Genomic DNA, 16,715 nt, shown 5'->3' on the forward strand with positions numbered 1-16,715 from the left:
CCAGTCTAAGTTCCACTGTCTGTCTTCTAACTCCTTTTCCAGTGTCTCATGTCCATTTGTATTTTTTTCTCTCCTATCTTTGTCAGTGCCTGCCTGTCTTTCCTCTGTTTGACATTGATCTTTCCCTTTGATCTTTTTTCTTTGTTTCTCTTTTTGCCCCTTTATCCACTTCTGTCCTCTTGCCTCCGTCTTTCATCAATCTTCAATCTCTTTCTTTTCACCTCTCATGTACAATCTCCCAATCTCAACCCCTTCCCAGCCCATCTCCTTGCTCACTCCCTCCTTAGTCCCCCTGTTTCACACCTTTCCCTTCCCTTTGCCCCTTCTTTTACCCACTCCATAGTCTCCTGTTTCCACTCTCTGTACTCATTTCTCCCAGCCCTTGAATACTTTCCTCTGCCTCAGTTTTATTTCCTCGCTAGCCCCAGTTCCTTGTCACTCATCTCCTGCTTCTCTTTCTAACCCTCTATGTAGTATTCTCCTCTACTACTACTTAACATTTCTATAGCGCTACATGACATACTCAGTGCTGTACAAACACAAAAAGACAATCCCTACTCAATGATCCTAGCCCCATTTCCACCCACCCTCATCCCATCCCCTTTCCACTGACTCTTACCCCCTCTGCAGCCCTCTAGCTCCTGCACACCATATCCTAACCTTTCCCCACACTTCAGATACCTGCTATCTTACAACCACAGTCCCATCCCATAATTACCAACCCATCTAATTACACCCTCACTCATGCCCACACCCAATTGCCATCCACCAAGTCCCTGCTTTTCCTTTGCTCATTCTCTGAGTGCCTGCTCTGTCTACACATTTGAGTCTCCACTCTCTCCACCACAAGCAGCCTCCACTCCCTCCCCCCCCCCCCCCACAATCTGGCAGGCCTTGCTGTTTCCTTGCCCTATTCCTGTGTCTTTACTTCCCCTCTCCACAATCTGGAAGACCCCATTCTCTCTTCCTCTTCAATAAATCTGGGTGTCCTCTTCATCCTCTGGGCTCCCCCCTTCTCCCAATCTAGGTGTCCTCACGCTCTCTCCCTATTCAATTCTTCCCCTCCCCTTAATCTGGGTATCCTCACTCTTCATCCCCTCGCCCCCACCAAACCTGGGGGTCCCCTAAGTCCCCTGGAATTTTTTTAAGTGGCTGCCCACGCCTTTATCCCCCTCACCTCCCTGCCCTTTGCCCCTTACAGAAGCTTCTAACCGGCTGCTACTCCTTCTATGGTGCCAGCACCATGCTGCTTCCTTTGTGTAGGCACGGTTCAGTGACAAGATGCTTGAACCACGGAGCTGTGTGTCTATGGAGTCCGGCATAGTTCAAACATCTTGTCATCGAACTGTGCTGGTGCAAAGAAATCAGCAAGGCGCCGACACTGCAGGAGGAGCAGCCAGTTACAAGTTTCTGAAAGTTGCAAGGAGTAGGAAGGTGAGGGGTTAAAAAGATGGAAGAAGCTGCATTAAAAAGTTTAAAGGCGGCTCTGGGGACTCAGGGCACAGGCCACGTGTGCCCATGGCTAACACCACCTCTGCCCTTGAATATTTGATTCAGTGGAATTCCAATTGATAGTTGTAGATCTAAGGATTTCTTCCATTTGTCTAGATTAGAAAAAGAGGTCACAATATGAGGCTTCAAAAGCATAGAATCAGGTGTAACTTCTGAAAGTACTTCTTCCCAGAAAGGAGAGCGATCGCATGGTATAGCCTCCCAGTGGAGGCGATGGAGATAAAAACAGCAACATAATTTAAGAAAGCCTGAGATAAGCATAGATGATCCCAAGTTGCAAAGGAGTAAAGAGAAAGCCAGATATCAGCTGGGGTCTATGGCACTACCAGGAAGCAAACTTAGGCTTGGGGTTGCCAGCTGACTCCATTTTGTAAGGATAAATTTAGCTAGGCCAGGTTTTACCCCACTGCATGCATGGATGTGCAAATCTGCTGTTTTCGAATCAGAACAACTGAACATGCAGTGGGATAAAACCAGTCCTGGAAAAGTGAAGCCAATTGGCAATCCTAGGTAGACTAACTAGGCCTTATAGTTCTTATCCACCCTTTTGATCTGTTGCTTGATCAGAAAGAAGTTTTGTTACTTGAAAGACAATTGGATGAAGTTCCTCAGGGTCTTCTACCTTTCCCTGGACCATAAACATGCAATTACACCAAACATGGTTAGCTGAGGAACAGGGTTGAACTCGGCCATGTCTTCTTTTAACTACTTAATTACATTGTATGCTTGGAGAGCAGGAGATGGACCAAGATCAGTTCTATATTTTATCCTAGGGGGCCTTAAAATCTGAGCTTGTAGCATGTTGGAGTGCACAGGAAAGAGCAAATTTCAGTGTGAGAGTCCTCAGCAGTGTCACGGAGGAAGGCAACAACATAAAGAGTGATTTAAATGAGGGGATTTAGAAGAGCCATGTACCTGAACAATGCGCTCACAAAATTTAACACAGATAACTGTACAAACATTCAGAAGGTAAAATTCCAAAAGTTTATTATTATTTGATTACACTGTCACTTGACTAGCAAGGACGCAAGAATGCCAGCATTTTTTAAATCCTATTTTGGGGATGAGTCACTAAATGGCATGCTAAAATCAAACAGCGGCTGGTTCAGTAAGCTATTGATATAGAAAGTGTGCTCACAGTAAAAGGCCCATGCTGAAGTGAGGGCAACTCACCTGACATAAAATAAGCCCTTCTGGGCCCGTCTGATCACCCTCCCCCCCCGCCCGCCACTCCAGTGACACGATAGTCTCTGCTAGCAGGAAGGAATGCCTTCACAAGGTATTGAGATGTGATAAACCGTTAGTGACTGGGCCAATATTTAGCACATATGCGAAGTGATAGCGGCCCTTAGTGACTCCGCCCCTTTATGGGCTCACTCTATCAAAAAGCAACTCATTACAGTATGTTGAGCCTAAAGGTTTTAACACCATAGAGATTACTGATGTGCCTGTACTATTTACAGCATATGTTCTATCCAGTTCCTGCCTGCAAGAACAAAACAACATCCACTGGTTATTTTGATTGGCCATGTCATGCTCCAAAACCTGTTTCTCATGGAAGTGCCCTTTTCAATAAATTCAGCAGTCAGGAAGCTTTTCTTGTAGGTTATTACTATGCCTTCTGGTGTACACATAATAACACTATATAAAACCCTCTTGAGGGCCAGCCTGTTAGCTCCGCAGAGCTGTGCATTATCATGTAGAAGACCTGGGTCTTCTACATGGAAATGTGGGAGGTAGCATTCACAGCCTCTGGAGGGGAAGAAAGTCTCAGGTATCGCTCAATGGTGATAAGTAGTGACCAGACTTAGGGTCCATGTTAGCCAAGTACCAGAGGGAACCACAATTTGTATCCCTTAGCCCAGGGCTGATGCTGTCATGGCTGGACTGTGTTGGGAGGGGAATATTTAATTAGGGGAACGATAAATAAATCCATAACTCTAGCACTAAACTTTTAAAAGGGAAAGTTTGATAAAATGAGAAACATAGAAAAAAACTGAAAGGTGCAGCTACAAAGGTTAAGAGTGTACAACAGGTGTGGAAATTGTTAAAAAAATATCATCTTAGAAGTGCAATCCAGATATATTATACACATTAAGAAAGGAGGAAGGAAGGCCAAACGATTGCCCGTATGTTTAAAATGTAAGGCGAAAGAGGCTATTTTAGCCAAAAGATCTTCCTTCAAAAATTGGAAGAAGAATGCATCTGAAGAAAATAGGAAAAAGCATAAGCATTGGCAACTTAAATGTAAAACATTGATAAGACAGGCTAAGAGAGAATTTGAAAAGAAGTTGGCCATAGAGAAAAAAACTCATAATAAAAATATTTTAAATTTATATCTGAAGAAGAAAGCCTGCAAGGGAGTTGGTTGGACCGTTAGATGATCGAGGGGTTAAAGGGACACTTCGGGAAGATAAGGGCATCGCGGAAAGACTAAATTAATTCTTTGCTTCAGTGTTTACTGAGGATGAAGATGGGGAGGTACCCGTTCTGGAGGCGATTTTCAAGGATTACGATTCAGATGAACTGACCTAAATCATGGTGAACCTGAAAGATGTAGTAGGCCAGATTGACAAACTGAAGAGTAGCAAATCACCTGGACTGCATGGTATACACCCCAGGATTCTGAAAGAAGTAAAAAATGAAATTTCAGACTTATTACAAGTAATTTGTAACCTTTCATTAAAATCATCCATTGTGCCTGAAGACTGGAAAGTGGCTAAAGTAACCTTAATATATAAAAAGGGCTCCAGACTGGTGAAACTATAGATCGGTGAGCCTGACTTCAGTGTTGGGAAAAATTGTGGAAATAATTATAAAGAATAAAATCACAGAACATATAGACATGATTTAATGTGACACAGCCAGCATGGATTTACCCAAGGGAAATCTTGTCTCACATCTGCTGTATTTTTTTTGAAGGGGTGAATAAGCATGTGGATAAAGGTAGATGTAGTAAATTTGGATTTTCAGAAGACATTTGACAAAGTCCATCATGAGAGGCTTCTAAGAAAAATAAAAAGTCATGGGATTGGAGGAAATGTCCTTTTGTGGATTGCAAATTGGTTAAAAGATAGGAAACGGAGAGTAGGAATAAAATGGTCAATTTTATCAGTGGAAAAGGGTAGATAGTGAAGTGCCTCAGGGATCTGTACTTGGACTGGTGTTTTTTAATATATTTATAAATAATCTGGAAAGAAGTACGAGTGAGGTGATCAAATTTGCAGATGACACAAAATTATTCAAAGTAGTTAAGTGACAGGCGAATTGTGATAAATTGCAGGAGGACCTTGTGAGACTGGAAGATTGGGCATCCAAATGGCAGATGAAATATAATGTGGACAAGTGCAAGGTGTTGCGTATAGGGAAAAATAATCCATGTTGTAGCTACACAATTTTAGGTTCCATTTTAGGAGCTACCACCCAGGAAAAAGATCTGGGTGTCATAGTTGATATTACATTGAAATCGTCAGCTCAGTGTGTTGTGGCGGTCAAAAAAGGAAACAGAATATTAGGAACTATTAGGAAGGCGTGGCAAATAAAATGGAGGATGTCATAATGCCTCTGTATTGCTCAAAGGTTAGTCTGCACCTTGAAAACTGTGCAATCCTGGTTGCCGCATCTCAAAAAAGATAAAGTTGCACTGGAGAAAGTTCAGAGAAGGGTGACAAAATTGATAAAGGGGATGGAACAGCTCCCCTAGGAGGAAAGGCTAAAGAGGTTAGGACTGTTCAGCTTGGAGAAGAGACGGCTGAGGGGGATATGAAAGAGGTCTACAAAATCATGAAAGGACTTGAATGGGTAAATGTGAATCAGTTATTTACTCTTTTGGATAATTCAAGGACTAGGGGGCATTCCATGAAGTTAGCAAGTAGCATATTTAAAAGAAATCAGAGAAAATTCTTTTTCATTCAACACACAATTATGCTCTGAAATTCGTTGCCAGAGGATGTGGTTAGGGTAGTTAGTGTCACTGGGTTTAAAAACGGTTTGGATAAGTTCCTGGAGGAGAAGTCCAAAAACTGTTATTAATCAATACTGAATAGTTAGTTACTGCTTGTTGCCGGCATTAGTATTATGGAATCTATTTAATGTTTGGGTACTTGCCAGGTACTTGTGACTTGGATTGGTCACTGTTGGAGATAGGATACTTTGCTTGATGGAACCTTGGTCTGACCCAGTGTGGCATATAAGAACATAAGAACCTAAGAAATTGCCATACTGGATCAGATCGAGGGTCCATCAAGCCCAGCATCCTGTGTCCAACAGTGGCCAAGCCAGCTCACAAGTACTTGGCAAGTAGTGGCAAATTAAAGCACCCTCCCTCCTGCGCCACAAACAGGCTTCAATCTGATAATTGAAGGTTTAAAATAATTAGAATCTGACCAGCTAAATTCTCCATCAGCTGTGCTAGGCTCAGCTTGAAACATCCTACTTTGGCATCCTGATTTCTTTGAAGGGAATAAGAGAAAGGAACAAAATGCTTCAAGCTGGGGCTAAGCCATCTTTCACCAGTACAACATTTAGCTGTTGTGCAACAGTTTTCATTGGTGTTGTTATTGAATAACACACAGGTAATAACTTACAAAAAGCTTTCCAGCCACTGCGCTTATTGAAAAGAGCACTTTGACAGCACCTTCTGAAAAGAATAAACCACACTGATGGACCCTCGGTGCCAAGGCCTGCCTAAAACACTGCTGCTGCAGCTATTGAGGAAGGTTGGACTTTTGTATATGTGATACTATCCCAGCTGAGCAACCAGCACCAGACATTCTCTTACATAGTGTCAGGTATTAAAAACAAAGCAATGAAATTACACATCTGTGCATCAGGTGATCTTAATGGTAAAAAGTCTGAGTGTCACAAAGTGAGTTCAGGACATCATACAACAGGGACCTGCTTCATTCACATTCTTCATGCACAAAAATGTTCAGGTCAGCAATCAGATTGGCCATTTCCTGCAAATAATGCTGAGAAGCATGGTCAATATTTGATCCTGCAAATGGTATGAATCAGCTCATTGTGGACTTTGTATTTAGTTTGGGATAGGCTACGTTGGTCCTCGAGTGCCACAAACAGATCTGGCTTTCAGGATATCCACAATGAATATGCATGAGAAAAGTTTGCATGCATTGGCTCCATTGTATGCAAATCTATCTAATGCATATTCATTGTGGATATCCTGAAAACAAAGACCAGTTTGCCGCACTCAAGGACCAGAGATGCCTACTTGTGACACACTATAATCCAGGGGTAGGCAATGCCAATCCTCAAGTGTCACAATTAGGTCTGGTTTTCAGGATACTAGCAATGAATATGCATGAGTTAAGTTTGCACAGAACGGAGGCACTACATGCAGATCTCTTTCATACACATTCATTGTGGATATTCTGAAAACTAAGCCTGTTTGTGGCACTCGAGGACCGGAGTTGCCAACCCCTGCATTCAGACATGGTAAGGAGTATATTATGGTGCCATCCTCTAAAGTGTAGTATATCTACACCCCCCAGAGACTCACAGTGACAATAAATAAGCAATGCCACCATGTGCCAGCAGATAGCAGACTTATCCATCTGTCTAATATTGTTTGTGTATATGTGTATGTGAGAGAGAGAAGGATGAAAGACATGTCTACCCTATAAGTGTTAGAATAGTTTGATAAGAGGATTATTGTTAATTTTCTTAATTTTATTTTTAAATATACCAGTACTTATGCAGTATAACATGGGTGTGATACCAAAACTATCACTGTCAGCCTATTAGAGTGAAGGTTTTGTTAATATCTGATGCCAGTTTATAATTTGGAGTTTCCACTACCTTGTTTCACTCATCACTGAGTACTGATAAGAGTCCAATGGACTACATGGGATGGTTGCTCAGACTGCAAGGTGAACATTAGGGCTCCTTATCACAGAAAGATGAACTGAAATACTCAAATGTCAATCAGTCAACATCTGGCAGGCCATCACATTATTTTGTTTTTGGAGTCAGAGTCAGGAAGAGTTTATTAGGTGCCAGAATCACAGCTTTCCTGTCTCAACTTCAAAAACACAAAGATGAGGGATTTGTAAGGTAAAATATAAGCAGAGAGAGAGAAAAAGCTTTTTTTTTGTACTGGAACTGAAAATGTACTTAGAAATTAAAAGATGTATAAACAGAAAGACAAAAGGACTCCTAAACATAGTGAGACCCATCTGGAGTGCTGTGTCCAGTTTTGGAGGCTTATCTACGGCAACATAGAGGCAAAGTGGAGACAGTTTAGTGTAAGACTGCTAAAATAGGGCACAATTTGCACTATAAATCCTCTGAGCTGAGGTTCAAAAACCTAAATAAAGGTGAATCGATATTCAGATCTAACCATTTAAGTAAGTTATCTGGATAAGACTTATCTAGCTAACTAAAAAGGGATATTCAGCAGCTTGGCTATGCTGCTGAATATCCCAGATTAAATGGCTAGTTTGCCGGATATTTCTCTGACTAACTTTAGAGCTGCTATAGAGCAGCTCTTACTTATCTGGCTAAGTTGTTACTCCCTGAAATGCCCATTTGCTGCCCGGCACTTAGCCAGATAAGTACTTAGCAGGATAAGTGGCAACTGCTAAACATAGCCAGATATTCAGCCGCTTCCACTTAGACAGGCAAGTCCTTACTCCTCTGCAAAGCGGCACTGAATATCGACCCGGAGAGGTGCAATCTGAAAGACATTTGGATGTTTTGGGTTTAAATAATACACAAGGGACAAGCATCTTCTGGTGGAAAAGAAGCCAGAGAAGAAGGGATCGTCATTACATTAAGGGTCGACAGACTCAGGAATGACAGAAAATATTTCTTCGCGGAAAGGATGGTGAATGCCCTAGTGGAAGTGGTGGAGCCAAATAGTAACAATTCAAGAAAGCATAAGGATAAGCGCAGAGAATCTTAAAAAGTTGGAAAGCATTAGTAAAGCCAGCAATAGAGAAGGGTCCGTATCAAGTAGTGAAAATGATCAAACTAGGTGGATCTGGAGATTTCTATGCGCTGTCAGTCTCTCTGTTTCTTAATAATAATTAAAAAAAAAAAATCTACCGTTTTTCTGTGCTGAAACTGAACACCTGCCATCTCATCAGGCTGTAAAAACCTGACTGACAATTATGTGTCTCTCTGGTACCCTGTCCTTCTATCACTTGGACTGACTTTTAGATCTCAGTTTCCGAATCCTGAGCTGGCGTAGGCGCAGGATCAGCTCCTTAGGGGGCTTGCCGCCTTTTGCCAGTATCTCCCGCAGGCGCTGTTTTGGTGTTTTGCTGATGTGGAAATCACAGGTTGTGGCATAGTTTTCGTAGGTCACGTGGCAGAACTTGGTGGCTGAATGGTAGCCTTCCGCTTTGACAGTGACTTCGTATTCTCCTGGGTTCAAGAGGCGCCAGTAATCCCCATCAAACGCTGCAAGAAAAATGAGCAAAATTAGGGTACGAAAGCCTTCCCATGGCACTGTTAAATGTCCTGGCCCAATCACGTATCCTGCTGCTTGAAGATACTTTTTTTTAAAACTAGTATATATGAAATCTTAAACTGCTTTAGCTTTCATACTAGATTCTATGGGAGCAATTAAACTATTTTATAATGCTTAAGTTAGCCATCCTTTCCCAGGAGCATGGGTGATTTAATGATAGGATGCAGGGATTAATGTGTTTCAGATTTCAGATTAAAAAGCTTAGTAGGATTAGCATTAGGATACAGGGCTTTTCACCTGTAGCAGTGGGTGTGGTTGGCACCATCTAGTATACTGTACCTTTCACATCTAAGCCTGGATAACTCAGTAAATCTGGCATAAAGACACAGACCCTTTCATCTCTGGGACAGAATATTTTGGCAGTGCTAGTACAGTGATACACAGCATTTCCTTTCGAAAGCTGTATGGCACAGGGATCGTGGATCATTCACTTCTTAGACTGATTGTCCCAATGGCTCTGGTACGGAGATTCTGAGATTTAACTACCAGGACTCTCTGACTCAGTGGGTTTGGCACAAGGATAATATCTTTAATCAGTTGAAACGGGACTCAGGTTGATAACAATGAAATGTTGCTACCGTCGGAAGGCTGTTTGTTGGCCTGCATTTATTTTATCGTTGCTTCTGAAAGTTTTTTTTTTCCTAAAGTGGTGCATATATAAAGGACATGTTATAAGGGGATGAAAACAGTTAAGAAAATGCTGTAGAGAAGAAACTGGTTTTGAAGTGTTTCTTAAGGACTGATAATGAAGATAAAGTATCGAGTAGGAAGAAAAGTAGGTTCCAAATGGAGGGGGGCCAGGTGAGAGAAGGAATGGTAAAAGGTCAATGGATAATGGAAAGGACAGAGGGTTTGGTGTCTTTTGACCAGCTTCTTGTGGCTAAGGTCCCATTCCCCAAAATGCTACCACACAATAGGCACCTTGCCCGTCCGAGTTAAAGACTGAATTATAGAAACTAGACTTCTTCCTCCAGATCAGTTTCACATCTTTTGCCAGCACTTGCTTTACTACATCTCATTCTGATTGCTATTACAGTTACAGTTCACTGTCCCTTGTGGCTTGAGGTACCTGTTCTGATATCGTGATTGATATCCTCCACTGATATGATGGCATCAGCAATTCCTTGCTCGGTGTCCTTGTCTCGTACCACTCCTTTAATGCCACGATGAACCTGTAGAACAGACAATGTGAATGCTCTGAAATATACAGGATCCATGTGTTGCATGAAGCAGAAGACGTTATCAGATTGGACAGAAATCACAACCGATGACAATACCCAGTGAATTGAACTGGAGCAGGAACACAAAGCCCCAGTGGTTCAGCTTGGGTTCCTGATAGGGATGTGCAGAGGGAACAGGAACGCATATGTTACATTCGGTATTCATATTCGTGGGGGGGCAGATACATTGCATTCGGCAAGGGGGGGCCCCGATCCGTTCGTGTGTTCCATTCTTATTCGTTTCCCAGCTAAAATTTAATTACAACCCCCCACCCTCATGACTCCCCCAAGACTTGCCAAAACTCCCTGATGGTCCAGCGGGGGTCCGGAAGCCATCTACTGCACTCACGCCGTCGGCTGCCAGTATTCAAAATGGCGCTGATAGCCTTTGACCTTACTATGTCACAGGGGTTACCGGTGCCATTGGTCGGCCCCTGTCATATGGTAGGAGCAATGGTCGGCCAGCGCCATCTTGTGCTCCTACCATGTGATATTTACTTGTGAACTTCAGTAGCTTTTTGGCCTTTGACTACAGCAGAATCAAAGAATTGGGAAAAATATCCTGAAATTTCTTTGAAGTAAGATAACCATTTAACTTCATAAGCATCATCATAGTTGGAAATACCTGCCTTGTGCATGAAATGATTCAGGCTAAGGATGTTTGCTTTACAATTGAACGTAGACATAGGAAGGGCAATTTTCCAAGGCATTGCTACGGGTAGAACAGTGCTTTACCCACAGAAATGGTCTTTTACAAAATTGCTGCCTCTTTTTGCCTAAGTTTACCTGGGAACGGAGCATTCCCAGAGATGGAGTTGGGAATGAGTTTGCACTTAAGTGCATCCTTTTGGATTTTCAAATGACCTCGTAAAATGACCTCGTAAAATTTCTGCACACATAATAGCAGGTGTAATTGTGTGCAGGTAAATTTGGTGGGATAATTTTCAAAGTGGACTTATATGTATAAACATTTCAAATAAATAAATAAGTAAACAAATATTTGCATTTTTCCATCTAATTTAAGAAGTCTTTTATTAAATTACCCCCTAAGGGGGAAATTTTCATTAACCCACGTGCAGCCTGATTTTAATTCCCTGGTGCACGCAAAAAACGGGAGATGTGCGTGTGGCTGGGCTGCGTGCGCGCTGAGTGCATTTTCAGAGTGGCCGGACCACGCACGTATCTCCTGGTATGCTCGGAAGAGAGGTTGGTAAAAAGTGGCGGGTATTGGGAGGGCCGGGGGCGGGGGCCGGGCAGGGCAGGGGCCGGCCGGGACAGTGCTATTAGGCACTGTCTCAGTAAAGCACGAGCCGGCAGCTGGCAGGAGTGCAGAACTTACTGCTGCTCCGTCGAGCAGGTAAGTTAGAAAAAAAATAGGGTAATTAGATAGGTTTTAGGGGTCAGGGCGGAGAGGGGAAAAGGGAGGAAGGGTAACTAGGGGGGTTAGGGAACTGGGGAAGGCCCGATCGCGTTGCTGCGTGCTCCAAACAAAATTCCCTCCCTTGCATGTGCGCCGATATGAAATCAGGCATGCATGTGCCTATGCTGGGAACCGCACACACATGGGTGCCCATGCACGCCTTTTAAAATTTACCCCATTGTGTGCAAAGTATGTGGATTCTTTTAGCCAGTTCTTAAAGGCAAACAACCTGCATTGTTTCCCTTTGGAAATGAGCAGGTGCAAAGTATACATGCTACAATGTCCATATGCTTTGTATTTGCATTTTATGCAGGTGGCTGAATGAGGGCAAAAATATCGGGCATGCTTTTGGACATCCCCTGTCCACACAATGTTGTCCTCTCCGAACCTAAACACACTATTGGAACGTCTCTCCCTAATGCAGCTAAAAGCATGTGCATTCCTTTAGCCACATTTGGAGAGGGCAATGTTCGATCAGGTTAATGCTGGAGATTGCCCTCTAATGGGCTTGGAATTTCTGTGTCAAATCAACCTTTCTAACCAGTGAGGAAACTGAACTTAATATGAACTCGATTGCTCCTGCCTAATACATTAATAAGAGTGGGAAGGAGTGTGTGTGCCCTGCTGGGTAACTCGGGCAGGTGCAGGAAATTTCAAGCATAGAATCAAGCAAATCCTGGGGAAGAGTAGGGCAGGAGGGATTGCACAGCATCCTAGGAAAAGTGCTGAACGATGCAGCCCCACTCTGGTGCTGTTTAGAAAAGGCTGGCACTCAGGGAAAGCGCGCAGGGAGAGGAAGGGGCAGGACTCCAGAGCAGCGTTCCTGCTGAAAACAGGGTTTAAGGTAAACCCATCCAACAAATGGGACAGTGTGGGGTTCTTTCCCTTTGCTTAAACTGTTTGGTCAGCCTGGACTGGGTTGTAGCTGCAAACTTTCTTCTAGATGAGGAAGAAAAAAATTGCATTATGGCAAAGATCCAGGATTGTTTCTATTTGATCTTGTATTTTGGTCAGGAAGAAGGTTATACCCTCCTGGGTTAAGATATTGAGAGAAATTTTTGAATACAGAATTTTTATTTTATTTATTTATTTATTTATTTATTTTGCCTTTGAATTTGTGGAGTTCTACTTCAGAGGGCACCACAGAGAATAGTCCCTCACAAAGAGTAAGACAGGGAGTGCCATACATATTTTGCTATCCACTAAAAATTGTAGGCACAGTGTAATTGCATTGTGGGTTCTGAAGGACAGTTGTGCTGTCAAACAGTGAAGCTTAGAGACAATGTCACTTTAATATCTGTCAATGAGATACAAGTTTTCTATTCTAACTGATCAGGAGCGAGGAATTTCCATAATGCCCAAGTATTGAACCCACCAGCTGGCCAATGCATGAATCACAGTCCTATCTTCCCTATCTTGATGGAGGGACAAAGGAAGGTACAGCTTGGGGGGTGGGGAGTCTGTTCCTTCCTCCTCTTGCCTTTCCAGATTTTCTCTGTTCCTTCCTTCTCCTTCCTTTCCAGGAGAATCGCTGCCTGGGAACGCGCACACTCCCCTGTGCTCAGGTACAGAGATCAGGGAGCAGCGTGGCGACGGATAGAGAAGACCGGGCACAGGAGTGGGAAAAGGAGAGCAAATCATAGTGAAGCAAATGTTTATAAACCGGGTGGAATCACTTCTACTACCTACAAGCACTATAATTTCTGGGTGGTGAGAAGGGATTCCAGAAATGCAGATTGAAAGCACAAATGTGATTTTTCTCTTCATATTTCCCATAATCTTGCAAATCCAGTCATTTCTGGACCACATTAATTCAATCCACTCAGATGTGCCCATCTCTAGGTGAAGGCTACAGCAATTGTGCTCTCACAAGGGACAGATGAGAATAAACTCTGCAACCATTATGAGACTATTTAGAAACAGAATTCTGTTTTCTTAAAAAAGATATTACACTTGATTTTCAGTGTTTCTGCTTCAGTCTACTTTTGGCTACACATGCTCATCACAGAAACTTTGTGACATCACTGAGTGCTGTGAAAGGAACACGCATGAGCCGCTGACTTTGTGACAGTCATAACTTACTGACTGGACAGTGGGTGGGATTATAATTCCAGAGATGTGCTTGAAAGCTCAATTAGCAAATAGAAACCATTAGGTTATGCTTCTGATGCTTCTTGGAAGTTTATTTGGAAGATACTTTAGCTCATTCTACACTGACCTGATGACAGGAGCAGAGCACTTGAAAGCTGGTCACAAATGTATCGTTAATCCAGTTCAAATCTACCACCTACAATGTGTTTGTGGATCTTTATTTCTATTGCATGACAGTGGACTAGCATGGCAGCTGCACTACTTATCCAAGATGGAAGCTTATGTAACCTTAGGTTATCTAAAGATTTTTATATGGTGCTCACAGAGTCAAAAGAGACAGAGGAGAGAAGAATGTATAATTATAAAACCTGCTCCATGTAGACCAGTAGGGCTTCTTTGTTATTATCCCACTCCATGGGGAGTTCTATCTCATGGGGAAATTTATCACATGAGAGCTCCACAGTTATCTCAAAGCAGTTCGTGTGCAGGTAACTAAAGTCGTTCATGCCTGTGTAAAAAATAAAGAAAGGAAGAATGAGTTTCTTTTCTTTCATTTTCTTTCCAATATACGACCAATGAAATGGCGATGTCTCCCAGCACACAATCCAGTTTCTTGGTTTACAGAAATACTGAGGCAGATGAAACAAAACAGATGGTGTCTAGAACACCACTCACCAAATCCAAGCAGGAAATGCATAGACAGCAATGCCTAGAGCACACTAAAAAATACAAATGTGCTATTAGGGAAGCAATATTATTGGCAAGGGCCTTTACAGATCTCTAAGAACCGCCCAAGAAAACTGCTTCAGCTAATAATAGCTTAACTCTCACCACCTATCATGAAAAGAAAACCATTAATAGTGTTTGGGGGACACTCAGACTCTTATAAATCCCCTGACCCCAAAACCCAATACATAGTACAAAATAACTCTGGAGAAACATTATTTATTTTGTTAACACTAATTAAACTTTATTTACTTGAAAAAAACTCATTTCCTATGAAGCACATTTTTATTTTTTATAAAAGAGGAAAAGAAACCCATTTTCTCGGGAATAAGCATTTTTTTCAGTGAGCCAGATAGAAAGTATTGAATAATGAGATACACACATCAACATGAACTATTTCACTGACCACAATCAGAACATTGATTTATGGTAGTTATATGGTCTCCACACACAAACCTCTTGTAGTCCTCACATCTTTGTGATTTGTAGGCTGCTGCTCTGGGACAAACAGTACAACTTGCCCTTTTTCCCTCAGCAAGTGCAGTAGTAGGTACTGGAATTTTGCAGTTCTGTGCAACCAATGCAGTTCTGATTGGCCTGGTCAGATTATCGGTATTTTGTAGTCTTTATTTGATCAATCAATCAATCAATGAACTGCTGACCCAGCTTAGTGAGGAACATTAGCCATCTTTCTCAAGGAAATCTACTGTTCCAAGTAGGATGATTTCTCATTCAAACAACAAAGCTGGCAATTGTACCAAAATCAATCAAACTAAAAAACATTGTCAGCCACCTGTTTGTTTAGTGTTTGCAGGCAGTCCTCTGTAGTCTGTACTAAGTGATGAGGGCTGTCCACTCCACCATTGGTTTTATTATAGTCCATAATGATAAGTGTTTTTTTTTCCTCGCCAACTATTGTCATGTCACAGGGCATTGTTGATAGCAACATTAGTACTTTAGGCTTCCTGGTCACATATGAAACTAAGGTGAGATCCCCATCAAAAGCAAAGATGGATGAGAATTTCTATCTTTTGGGATCAGTCTAAATTTTATTTGGAATATCAATCTTATTTTTCCTGATGGTGCCAAGGTAGTTAAGATTTTCATTTAGCAAAATGTTTTTTTCTAGGTCTATGTACAACGTGGGCTATCTGACCATTTGTTTGCCGAAGTAGATATCCCCATTTGGCACATCACAGCAATATCAAATCCTGATGCCATATTGTGAGGGTTTGCTGGGCATATAGGCGGCAATTTTGTATTTGGTTAATGTATTTAAGGAATTTTGATATGTAGTAAAGATTTAAATAAGTACCATTTTCTTGGTTTGTTGTGGGATTATACATACATTAATGGTGCTGTATTATTATCTTCTTTGTATGTTACTGTAAAGAGAGAGAAAATTGGACTCTCTGGGCAGAGACTGTGTTTAAACCTTTTTCCCAGTGCTGGAGGGGCTTTTCCTGCCCACAAAACCTGGGAACGTCCCTTTTCCGTGCACTGGAGGGGGGGTGTTTCCCTGACCCTGACCCATGCATAGACAGAGGGAAAGAGACTAAAACTGAGAGAAATTCTGAGATTGCTGAAGATTACGTTTTGTTGGGCCATTCCTCACCAGGGTTTTCAATAGTAAAGACTTTAATTTTGAGACCCTAAACCGGTGACTCCAGAGTGTTTCTTTGGCACCCACAGCACACAGTGAAGACACAAACCCCTCTCCCAGGGACAACAGAAGGAAAGTCAACCTTAGCACTTGGGAGCCCTGAAAGTTGACTCTTTCCTCCCCCCTAAAAAGAATCCACACCCTGGGGGAAAGAGATAGTGAGAAGGGAACTAGCCGGAGTGATATCAGACCCTAAGAGACTAAATTCTTTTATGGCCCTCCCTGGAGTGCAGTAAGATCTCTGTGGTGAGGGTCACATGTACTTAAAATCATTGGGAGACTTGTTGCGAGAGCTAAAGTTAAGTTATTTATCTATATGACAAAGTGGACTCTGTCCTTGAAAGCTCACGCCTCAATAAATTGGTTAGTAAAAGAGATGCCATTTGCCGCTTGTCATTTTTGTTACATCAGACTAACATGGCTATTCCCTTTGAAAATGTTCACCAGATATATCTACAGTTATCACCATCTCACCAGGAGGCTATCATTAAACTAAACCAGGGCCTTGCTAAGATCAAAAAATGGATGTTAATAAATAGAGCATGGAGATGTTGTAGGTTAGCCAAGCCTTAGGCTCCATCTTTCAGATCA

General features: G+C 42.2%; 1 protein-coding gene across 1 annotated transcript in view; it reads right to left on the bottom strand.

The window, feature by feature from the left end:
- CPXM1 (carboxypeptidase X, M14 family member 1) overlaps positions 1-16,715 on the bottom strand; it is a 186,056-nt gene that overhangs the window by 23,552 nt on the left and 145,789 nt on the right. The window contains exons 12-14 of the mRNA XM_029594938.1: positions 14,104-14,243; positions 10,074-10,176; positions 8,686-8,934 (exon numbers count right to left, since the gene is read on the bottom strand). Coding sequence (XP_029450798.1) covers positions 8,686-8,934; positions 10,074-10,176; positions 14,104-14,243 — 492 coding nt within the window. The remainder of the gene's footprint in view (positions 1-8,685; positions 8,935-10,073; positions 10,177-14,103; positions 14,244-16,715) is intronic.

This window comes from Rhinatrema bivittatum, chromosome 1, assembly GCF_901001135.1.
Source record: "Rhinatrema bivittatum chromosome 1, aRhiBiv1.1, whole genome shotgun sequence".
NCBI lineage: Eukaryota > Metazoa > Chordata > Amphibia > Gymnophiona > Rhinatrematidae > Rhinatrema > Rhinatrema bivittatum.